Source organism: Bombus pyrosoma, linkage group LG7, assembly GCF_014825855.1.
Source record: "Bombus pyrosoma isolate SC7728 linkage group LG7, ASM1482585v1, whole genome shotgun sequence".
NCBI classification, from domain to species: domain Eukaryota; kingdom Metazoa; phylum Arthropoda; class Insecta; order Hymenoptera; family Apidae; genus Bombus; species Bombus pyrosoma.
The window spans coordinates 9,754,194-9,766,202 of NC_057776.1; the positions used below are offsets into that span (position 1 = coordinate 9,754,194).

Here is a 12,009-nt window from a genome sequence, read left to right on the forward strand (position 1 = left end):
TTTAAAAATTCTTGTAATTGTATACAGTAATCATAATACAATACATAATCTTCCAAATTAACAGTTTATAAATTTTTAATAAAAATTTGTAATTACAAAACTCTTTCTAGTTATATTTATCTTAATTAAATATTTTTGATAAGATACGTATTATAAAATATATACATAAGTTTGTTTACATAAAAATCTTGTACGTCAAGAATGAAAAGAATACGTTAAGAAAATAGTAAGAAAAACAACAAGAGAAAAGATCTAATACTGTTACATAGTAGAATTATTTTAAATTTATTTTTATAATAGAACATTTGAATAACATTTTATTTAGAAATAATACTAATTATAGCAAAAAAATATTTGGGAAAAGAATAAAAGAGAATAAGGTATTATTTTTCTAAAATTATTTTTTATTTATTCAGTAGCATTAATTGTGCACCTATTATATTATTCATATTTATTACATTAGATTAAATTATACATATAATCTTTACACCTAACATTATAGATGTAATTTTTGCAAAATTTTGTTGTATTTAATTGCGATCAAATAAAACATTATATGTTACATTTGTAATTGCCACCAAATACAACATTATATATATATATATGTGTGTATGTTGTATTTAATTACCATTAAATTTATCATGTACATTATATACTGCTACAACATATGTATGATAGTAGAAATAAGAAAGGATTATTCAATCGTTGTTACAATTTATTAAATAGTCAAATATACACATAATATTGCACTAATCAAAATGTTACAACTTGGGGCGATCGTTTAGTCAGAATACATTCATATTAGTGTGTAGCATTGAAGATAGAAAGAGAGCAATAAAGCAATAGATAGAATAGAAGGGCAAGAATAGAACTGGGTTTGGCAAGCGTGGTGATTTTACACCTACCTTTTAACCGGACCGTGGCCGATTGTATTGTATTCGGTTTACGATACGTATCATGCTTGGCCCAGGTGGTTTCCCTAAGAAAAGTGTATTTCTATTTTACATACTATTGCAACACTTCATCATCGCTGTGACAAAGTTATTTAACAACATTCTATACCGAAGCTAGTTTCCAATAGATTGTAGACATCAAAAATATGAGATTACAGATAGTTGTGATATGTGTGTCGTAAAATTAGAACGTGTTACGATCTACTAGATTTTCTCAGCTTTTGCAGTCATGCATTTTTTCAAGAAGTAATACATTTTTTAAGAATGACTTAAATAGATCGCGATCACACCATTGAAGAGTTTCAATGCGCGATGCTGAATATCATATTATGTTGGATATGTTGGCTGTTTTGGGCGGGTCTTCCGACACTTACAGCCTATCCTGTATCATCTTCTATACGGACAGGTACGTTAATTGCATATTTGAATATTTATTTTGATAACATGTTGCTAGTGAGAGGTTATTTTGCTTATAATAGATTTGCCATACTCCTATGCCTCATCAAAATGGGAACGATACTGGATACAATATACCCTTGGTCTTTTAAGCGTTACTGCTACAGCATTTACCTTAGTTGGTTGCCTTTGTTGTCGAAGACCTAGGAGACCTAAGGGATTTCAGGTAATTTATTGTCATTTATTATGTTATTTATAACAAATGAAATTCCTTACCGAGGTTACTTATTGTCTAAGAATAATGACTTATATGTTACTAATTGTAGGACAAAACAGGAAAGTGCAATCAGGTAAAATTAATGCTACAAATTTTTTGAATGACAAAATTTAAATATAGTTTTATTAGAAAATCATATTAAGAATCAACAAGAGTTGTAATTAATCCCTTCTATTTAAGTATTCGAAGCATGATAGCAATGTGAATTTAAACAAAAGATTGTTTTAACATTAAACATTATTTGTTTATTCTACATATTCAGATATATTGTTGATCATAAAATTATAACAATTTATATAATTCTTACAAAAGCTTTCTATTTATGAATGTAGAAAAAATCATTAATATTCATTACATTTAAATATATTGTAAAACAATCATGTTATTTTATATATAAAGAAAGTAATAAATATATCATGTCTGTTATTTTTCTTTCATTATTTAGATATAGCTGCATGTGTATTATTTGCAAGTAATTGTAGTATGTAATATAATTTAATATATTTTAATTTTTTATGAAAAGATTTAAAAGATATAATTGTGGTTTTATGTTATAGGAATTCAAAGATGGGAACAATATTGGTCAGGAATCAGTATTTGAACATTCTCTCGAAGGTTTAGAATTGAATGTTCCACATGTGTTAGTTGCTTCAGAGAGAGTACAGTTTGAACCTCTGCCTGTAGAACATATTATATCTGGATCTAGAAATACTACAAAACCTAAACCATTACCTTTATCAACGTCTTTTTTTGAAGAACATGATTCTGATTCTAATACTCTCCCAGAACATTGTCACGAGTGGTTTGATGCACAGGACTTATGTGTACCCAGAGAAAAATTGAAGTATTTAAGAGAGATAGGTCATGGTTGGTTTGGAAAAGTTGTTGAAGGTCGTGCAGATTTAGAAGGACACAGGAGAACTTCTAAAAATGGTGGTGTTATTGTGAGAATTCTTACGGAAGAAGCTACTATGAAGGAAAAAGCCTGGTTTCTTGGAGAGGCTACTCCATATTTGAAGCTACATCATCAAAATATCTTAACTTTATTAGGATTTTGTTTAGAAACTGATCCGTATCTATTACTATTTGAGTCATGTTCAGTAGGTGACCTCAAAGGTTTTTTATTATCAAATCATGATAAAAAATCTCAAGAAGCACTTAATAAAGAAAACATCCCAATTAGGATGGCACTGGATATTGCTGCTGGATTGAAACATATGCATAGTCATGGATTTGTACATACAGATTTATCTGCCAGAAATTGTTTAGTAGCATCAGACCTATCAGCAAAATTAGGAGATTATGGAACTGGTGTAGAGAAATATCCTGAAGATTATTATGTAGTTGGAGATCGTGCATTACCTATTAGATGGTCAGCACCAGAAAGTGTAGAATGTACTGATACCACTATCGAAACTAGAGAAATTACATCTCAAGCAAATATGTGGAGTTATGCTATCTTTCTTTGGGAAATTATTACATGGGGAAATAGACCATACCACAATAAGAGTGATGAACAAGTAATTCAAATGCTCTTACCTTTAAGAACTGATCTTTTATCAAATGGTATACAAGTATTGCAAACATACCTAGAAAATTGTCCATCAAATATATATCAAGCAATTCATTTATGTTTGAATTTAAATCCACAGAAAAGACCAAATTTGGATGAGGTAAAGCAACTTCTTTTAAATGAATATACAGAATATTTGGATTTTGAACAAAGGTGGGAGAATTTACGAGTTAATACTAAACATGTTCGAAGTGCTAGTTTACAAGATCTTCGAGGAAGTATAGATTCAGATTATTGGACCACTATTGTCGACGATACACCTCGACAGTCGTCATTTCGGCTCGGACCTGGTGAACTAGTAAAAAACATACCAAATTTTAAAAATATTATTCATCATGAATCTAGTTCTGAAACTGAAGAAGAAAGTTGGAAAGGACGAATTGAACAAGGGGTTTACACTGAAAAAGTGAAACAAAAATCTAAATCTGTTACTGATTTAATGGTACTTGTACATATCGATTTTGATTCTGATGCAGAATTATCAATGGGAGCTCAAATGTCAGAAAAATATGGGAAAAAGAAATTGCCCGCTACTGGCAGTGATAGCGATCTTAGACATAGCATTCATGCAGATGAATTTGACGAAGCATTAAGAAAATTACGAGATCCTTTGCCAAATAATACTTGTAATAAAATCAGGATGTTAGACATTTCAGAAAGGCCAAAATTACTGACATTAACTATGGATCAAACTCAAACTCCGATTTTGAGATTATCTTTAAATGATCAAGCATCTGACACTAGATCTGTTGCAAGTGCAAGTACAGAAGTATGCAGTGAAAAACATGTATTAAGACTTCTGTCAAAAGGGGATCCTAATTTTCCTCTTCTACGTTATGTACCTGATGATACACCTTCTTGTGAAATGTTAGAAGAAAACAATAAATCTCTATCTAATGATCCATTTAAGTTTGAAAACAGCGACAATACTTGTTTTCCTAATAATTTCTCAGTTAGTTTTGGGACTGATGAAAGCAATTTAGTTGATGTTGCACTTTGGAATCATGCATTGGATTCTGCTTTAGAAAAGAAAGTACCTGGTTTCTTGGATGAAGGTGAATTTAATGAATACATAGAATCTTCGTCTAATCAAGAAAATAATACCACACCAAAATTAACTGTAACTATTGAATCTACACCAGATACTTTACAATCTCAGAAACACTCTATGTATAATGCAAGTGATAAATTTTCTAATGAAGAAGACATAGACATAAACCGAAGATGTTTACCAAATGAAGATGAAGAAGAAAGAAAACAATTATCTACACCTGATGATGAGCAAAGTTCTGATTCTGGATTTAGAGATAAAGAATCCTGTGAAGAAGAAGAGAATGTTTATGCTTTAATTCCTTCCACCTCTACTAATGATACTACAGCGAATATACCAATATATACTGAAGAAGAACAGTTACAAATTTTATTTGAACTTGATACTATTCTTGATGCAGAGTACTATGCAACACTTCCTGATTCTGGAAAAATGACGGAAAACTTAACTTCAATTAATTATACAGAAAATAAAATTCTTTGTACAAATGAAGATGAATCTGATTCTATTCATACTATAGATACTGTAGTTGAAATAGAGAATAATGAAAATTGTACCCCTAATATTAGTTTAGTAGAAACTGACATAAAATTAGTATCAGAAGATAAACAAGAAATACAGGCAGAAAATGTGATTGATATTAAGAAAAATATGGAATTAAAACATTTAAGTGATACCAATTTTTCTTCTCAACAAACAGATTTGGAACAACATGATATAAAAACAGATATTAAGTATCTCAAAGAAAAAGGTGAATTAAAACAATATTTACAAAATAAGGACGAAAATGAAATTGAGATTAAAAATAGAAATGAAATTGGAATTAGTAATGACAATGATAATGTAATTATTAATGCAAATGAACATGAGGACAAAAATAAAATTGAAAATAAAAGCAAATACGAAAATGATATTAAAGATAGAGAAGAAAATGAAAATGTAAATTCAAATAAATTTGAAGATGAAAATGATAAGGAAAATAAAAATCAAATTGAAAATAAAGATGATAAAGAAAATGAAAATAGAAATAAACATGAAAATAATATTGAAAATAATGATGAAAGGGAAACTAGAAATAAAATTGAAAATGAAAAAGAAATAGAAAACATATATGAAAGTGACAATGAAAAAGAAATAGGGAAAATAAATGAAAATGAAATTGAAGATGAAGATAGTTCTACAATGAGTTTACGTAGTGATAATTCTTATGTATCATTTGATATAGAAGAAGAGTTTGTAACAGCAATTCGAAATGAACTTAGAGAGAAATTACCTTGTGCTCAGATGTCTGTTGTAGAACCATTAGAAGCTCATGATGATGATAATCCATCTATATCTAGTGATATAGATAATAAACATTGGGACGATGATGATAGTGAAGAATCTTCTAATCAAGGTAGTGGAGGAGTGGGTATTTCAATAAGGTACTGTTTTATTTTCCAACAATATAATATAAAATTATTTAACCCTTTGCGGACGGGACGATTCGTAATCAACCGTACCGCGGAGCCCGGCTGCTGCCGCGATAGTCATTTAAAATTACCAGCGCACATTTCTGCTTAGACGCGCTTTTCGTTCATAGATATCAAATTCTAGACATATGTACATGCACAGATTCTTCACAGGATAAATAGAATGACAGACATATGAGTCTTTTAGTTCTATCAGTTGTTTTCGCCGAACGCATATATGAGTTCCTCGGCCAAATTGATGGCTTACGCAGAACGCATATATGCGGCGGTAGTCCGCAAAGGGTTAATAATGATTATAATTTATTTACTATTGAAAACCAAACTTAAAAGCTTATTATTATATTTAGGTATAATGTATATGATTCACCACTTAGTCCAATCCAAGAAGAACGTGAAAGTACTCTTACCTCGGAGTCTTTAATATCAAATTCTAGGGATACATCAATCGCTTCAAAAGAATCTGTTACTTCAGATGATGTATTATTAGTTGATACTCGAACAAATAAAATGATTTTGTTAGAAGGACTAGGAGAAAAACTACAAGATGATGAACGAGATACAACCAATGGAGACTTATCTGAAGAAGAAAATCTGGATTATAATTGTTCGGTAGTTCGTTCTCGTGATGATAAGTCGCACATTATTATTGCGAGTGGTGGAGCACCTTTACCAAGTCCAGAGGAGGAATCTAAATGGCAACAATTGCCTTCATCTTTTCCATTGCCATTACCTTTACCATTAGAAGATGATTTAATGTCAACAAGTTTTGGAACAGAGCACGGGTGGGTTAGTCAGGATGAAGATGACGAAGAAGAAGAGGAGGAAGATGACGAAGAAGAGGATGAAAATAATAGCTCCAGCTCTGGTGAATTTGTATGGAAAGTAGGTGCATTATAAATAAATAATCAAATATATATGAATTTATTTTTTATATATGTAATAATTTCATATTATTTTACAGAGGTATAATGAACCGCATGTCGAGCAAGTGCAAATTCGAAGTTGTTTAAGTAATAATGAAGGAGAAATACTAGATGCTGATATCGAGGATGAGATGGATGCAGAAGAAGAAGGGGAGGATGAAGAGGAAGAAGGTGGAGAAGAAGGAGGAGAAGAAGAAGAAGAGGAAGAAGAAGAATTTACACCATCAGCTTGGAATGCAACATTAGCGCCTCATCGTTCTGCACTAAGATCTCCAGATAAAACATTAAAATCTAGTGTAAGTTTCATAACTTACTATACATTTGTTTAAATATAATGTAAATATTTATATCTTTCTATATTTGCTTTTGCTGCTAGGATGAATTGGTAGGTATTCCTTATTTAGCAATATTTTCTTTATATGTATATTACGTATATTAGATTACATTTATATAATGTAATATAAATTTTATTAGATTTATAATATATGGTCTATTCAGGATCAAAAAAAGAGTGTGTGGTTTAAGAAACAGCGCTATCACTGTGTATACGAATACCCGAAGGAAACACTGGCTACAGAAACTCAAGGAGAACCAACCACTACTTGGGAGCCAACTTCATATAGTGGTAAATTTTAAATATTTTAAAGTACAAATAAATTATATTAGAAATTGGAAATTCATATATAAGAAAATAATTGGAAAATTATTTATGACGTATATAATTTTTCTCTAATTTTAGATTGGGAGGAAATGATAGACGAACCACGATTAGATCTGTATCCCCTTGATTATGATGATACCAATCATACTGGTATGGTCTGGTATTATATGCATTATATATATATATTTTTTTTTTTCAGTTAGTTAATATAACATCCGTGAAATATTTATGAATTTATATTTTACCTTATATAATTAAACTTATTTTGGTTATAGGACATGAAGAGTTTTTCGTGAGCAGTTCAAATCGTCCGTTTCAATTTCAAACTAGCGAGAGTAAATATGTTAGTCAATTCTTTCCTGGTGCGTCTACGTCAGCGATTGAAGAACGAGACGAAATAGATGGTGATGAACAAGGAGTATCACAAAACGGAATAGACTTGTTAAATGATTGTAGTCAAAGTCAACAATATCAATTAGGAGAGTTAAGGCATACTAGAGATCGTTTAAAATTGAATTTATCTACAACTGGCTCACCCTTTGTTTCTAATAAACAAACAAAAGAGGATAATGTAGAACAGTTGCATGATAAAGAAAATACACAGGACCAACATATTCTATCAAACTCCTTGAATTACAATACGTTACCAACGGTGCCTCCCAAAGACATTCAACAAAAAAAGAGTCTTGATTCGACTTCTTCAAAAAGTGCCCAATGTGATAGTCAAGAAAAAATTGAGCCTATTGACAAGTGTAGTGTTTTGACTCAGAACTAATGTGTTTCGAAGACGATAGTAAAATGTTAAAAGAAATAATTTAGCTGAAGTCCGTCCGAACTAATTTCGTTGCAAAAGTATAGTGATTACTCAACGATTTCACTATTAAATGAATCTCAAATTATTGTACATAAGATGTAGCAAATTTTTATTGTGGCTGAGATTCAATCGATTGTCTATAGTATTATATTAAATTTTTGTTTGTTGTATAGAAACATTAACATAAATAGAGCTTAATACTGATATAATTTTTTATACAATTAGCTTCATGTGACGATAAAGAAACGTAAATATTAATTGAATCAAATAGCAGACAATCGATTTTTAAAAGCTACATCAAAACTAACGAATAATTTCATTTCATATCTGTAAATATTTATTAAAAGTTGTTCAGTACGTAATCGTTATGAAAGAAGTAAAATTTGTGTAAGTTAATGTTATTACTTTCATTGATGATATATGATAATTATTCATATTGATTTTTAATTATTGTTATCTTTAAATACGGTATCTTTCTTGGTATTATATTAAAATTATATTAGTAAAAAACAGCTCTCTACTCTAAAAGTATTATAGTGTCAATCGAGGGACGGTACTATAATTAAGTCTCAACCTTTAGCTAAACGTGTACAGTAACTGATTCACAAATAATTCTTTTTAAATGTACGTTGTACTGTTATTTTTACTAGAACTGTGATGGGCACAATTTGTGCACTTTTATTTCAATTAATTTGATGAATCAAATTAGTAAAACTGCAGATAAAGTAGCACAGAAAATATGCTGCCGTACTTTTCTGCATACTATTTTCCATACTTTTAAATATTTTTGAGCACCTCTCATAGCTTTTTTAACCATTTTTAATATTTAGATAATTTTTTACAGAAGAATAATATTGCGTGAGATATAAGTGCACAAGAAAAAGATTGTTTATTATGAAAATGGTATTAACTATTAAATTCACAATATGCAAGTATTTATTTGAATATAAAAATGAAAACCAACAAAGATATGTTAGTAATTGTTAATTATTAATATTATACAATTTTTGGGAAGTATCTTTCAAAGTTTCCAATGTTGCTACAACAAAAGTAAATCATAACATAGCGGCAGAATAGATTAGATTAATAAAAAATATTAAAAAATACAAATAATACCAATATACTTGATATTTGCACCGATATATAATTTCATTAACATATGTGAAATCGAAAACGTACATGTTATAACTACTATTAATAGCACTGCGATTATTATGCAGTTTTACTACCATTACAATTACTATTACTATTATCACTATTGATAATGCTAACTTCATGCTCATTATAATACATAGGATACTAATAGAGAACGATTAATATATTGTTATACAAAGCAGACATTGATTTAAACAGAATATGTGTTTCATTGTTATTATTTCCTATACCGTTATAACATACACATTTACGTACGAAATATTTTAGTTTCGTGTATTTTGATTAACTTCGCTAATTTTAGTTTATTTCTGCAGAAAATCATAAAAATTTGATATAGTATCGGATAAAATACAGATGACATAATTAATTTGCTCAAGTTCCAAGACAGATAAAGAACATTTAAAATTTTATTATAAATATTTTACTTATAGTAATTATTTTTATAAAATGTTTGTATAATATTATTTTATGTTTGTACATTATTAAAAGTTTATATATGACGTTGACGATTACGCCATAAAATAATAAGTCCTTGATAATCCGCAGATGCAAGAAGAGATTCATCATAATTAAAAGATAAAGCAATTGTCGGTGTTGCGTGACCTTCAAGTCGGTTGATTTTTGCTGCTTTGCCCTTTCTTGCTGAATCCAATAAATGTATTGTACCATCTTCAGAACCAGTGGCTATTAAACATGTTTCCATTTGTGGGCAAAAAGTAGATCTCACAAGGTATTGTCTGTTAACAAATTTATGAATTACATTTTATTTATTATAATTTTATACATTTTTCGTATTAAAGAAATGTTTATGCTTGTAATAATATTCAAACAACTTACTTGTGTTTTATTGGATATTTTGTCCACAGAGATAAAGAACCTTGATTGTCAATAATATGGTACAATATTACTACATTACAAGCACTGCTCACTAAAAGTGCTGGCCATGGAGCATCTTTTGAAAGCCATGAACGCCAAGAAAGACTACTTATCATTCCACCAATTTCTTGTACTCTCTTTAATTTCGTTAATCGTCCTGATCCTGATTCCAATTGAAATGACATAATAACTCCTCTATCATTTCCAACCCATATTATGGAACCACCGCTACCCTCACAAGTTAATGACAGAATCTGAAATAGAATACTTCTCTTTTTATTTAATATTATTCTTTAAATAAATTTTTAGAAAGCGAGAACAAACAGTATTCTCATAAAACTCATAAAAAAAAATAATAAAAAATTAAGAAAATGGCAGGTTATTATAAGAATTAAAATGAATTATAACTAATTTTAACATAAACATTTATCATTAAGAAAGATTAAAGAATACTAACTTTTCCACCAATTTTGCAAGATCCGTTGCGAGTATATATACCAGTAGATATATTCAAAATCTGTACTAGTCCTTGAGAATTACCAGCAACAATCAAATTATTATTTATGGGTATAAATCCACAGCATAAAACTTCTGCTCGCTGTTGATCATTAACCACTCGTAAACAAGTTGGATTATTTTCTGGATTCAGGACATTCCAAAGTCTTATTGTACCATCTAGAGAAGATGAAACTATAAGGTCATTACTAATACTCCAGTCTAATGCAGTGACACCTTTTTTATGTCCTTCCAATAAAGCTATCACTTTTGGAGGAGTACTGATAGCATCACATATCGATAATAATCCATCTAATGATGCACAACATAACTTTGATCTATCATTATTTGCAAACTTAAGCATCATTACAGGTGCATTGTGTTGATCAAAAACATGATGCATTCCATCAAAGGCAAAACTTTCTGCAATTGATTTTCGTTGTATATTATAAAGTTTTGTTTTAATTTCAGATTTCTCTTCTTCAGTTGTATAACTACTAAAACTATTTTGTTCTAAGTTTTCGCCATATCGCAGAAATAACAGTTTTGCTCTTAGTTTTATATAATTTTCTCTGATTTTTGGATCTTTACAAAACTTTTCTTTTAACAGTTGATTTCTACGACGAATATAAAGCATTCCTGTAATTATCTTACATTAATCATTTGTAAATCTTAGTGTGTTACAATATATTAGATTATAAATATACATATACAAACCTAAAGTAGGTAATTTATTTACACGTTGTGCATTGTATTTAGCATCGAGAGCAAAAACTTGTTGATGCCACATAGTAACAATTCTATATATTTATACAAATCAAATAATATCAAGTATTAATTTGTTAAAATAAATATAGTATTGCATAAGATAAAAACACTACACGAACATGGACATTTAACCTATTAAATAATTTGTTTTGTAAAAAAATATATAATACAAATGTTTAAAAATGTTTTTATTTATTATTCTTTCGTGCATTTTTCTTTCTTTTTTGGTTTAGTCATAGCTTCAAGCAAAACATGCGTATTGTGCCAATTCTCTTCGGTCTATTAACGTTAATAAGTAACGTTTTTTTGAAACATTTCATTAACCCATACGTTCTCACTTGTAGTATATTGAAAATTTATATAAACGCAATTAATAAGAATTTTAAGTATATTGTCCTTAAAAATGTTAGATTAAATCGCTAACATTCATTTTTGTTCTTCGTTACAAAATACGTACGGTATTCATATGTATGTACATTTGTATATACATACATATGTTATATAAAGCACTTGTATATAAAAACATATATGTATGCATATACGTTTAAATTACATTTTTATATTAAATCATTTGAATTTTATCTTTATTATATAA

The 12,009-nt window shown here is 29.0% G+C and overlaps 2 protein-coding genes across 2 annotated transcripts; one reads left to right on the forward strand and one right to left on the reverse strand.

Moving 5' to 3' along the window:
- Positions 1-648: 648 nt before the first annotated feature.
- Positions 649-9,475, forward strand: LOC122569088 (rho-associated protein kinase 2-like). Its single transcript, XM_043729593.1, has 11 exons — positions 649-1,359; positions 1,433-1,575; positions 1,676-1,699; positions 2,184-5,189; positions 5,226-5,674; positions 6,070-6,604; positions 6,684-6,941; positions 7,022-7,030; positions 7,120-7,270; positions 7,385-7,456; positions 7,582-9,475. The coding sequence occupies exons 1-11, from the start codon at positions 1,266-1,268 to the stop codon at positions 8,079-8,081; spliced, it is 5,241 nt and encodes a 1,746-aa protein (XP_043585528.1). The 5' UTR covers positions 649-1,265; the 3' UTR covers positions 8,082-9,475.
- LOC122569087 (WD repeat-containing protein 13-like) lies at positions 9,090-11,902 on the reverse strand. The gene is made up of 4 exons (XM_043729592.1): positions 11,364-11,902; positions 10,609-11,285; positions 10,113-10,405; positions 9,090-10,012 (listed from the first exon to the last, which is right to left on the reverse strand). Exons 1-4 carry the CDS (start codon positions 11,434-11,436, stop codon positions 9,766-9,768), a joined length of 1,290 nt encoding a protein of 429 aa, XP_043585527.1. The 5' UTR covers positions 11,437-11,902; the 3' UTR covers positions 9,090-9,765.
- Positions 11,903-12,009: the final 107 nt, after the last annotated feature.

Coding starts and splice junctions, on each gene's coding strand:
- LOC122569088 (XM_043729593.1), top strand. CDS start 1,266: ATGCTGAATATCATATTATGTTGGATATGTTGGCTGTTTTGGGCGGGT. Junction 5,190..5,225: donor ATAGAGAAGAAAATGAAAAT/GTAAATTCAAAT, acceptor GAAAATGATAAG/GAAAATAAAAATCAAATTGA. Junction 7,457..7,581: donor TGATGATACCAATCATACTG/GTATGGTCTGGT, acceptor TTTTGGTTATAG/GACATGAAGAGTTTTTCGTG.
- LOC122569087 (XM_043729592.1), bottom strand. CDS start 11,436: ATGTGGCATCAACAAGTTTTTGCTCTCGATGCTAAATACAATGCACAA. Junction 10,406..10,608: donor CTTGCAAAATTGGTGGAAAA/GTTAGTATTCTT, acceptor ATTCTATTTCAG/ATTCTGTCATTAACTTGTGA. Junction 10,013..10,112: donor AAATATCCAATAAAACACAA/GTAAGTTGTTTG, acceptor ATTTGTTAACAG/ACAATACCTTGTGAGATCTA.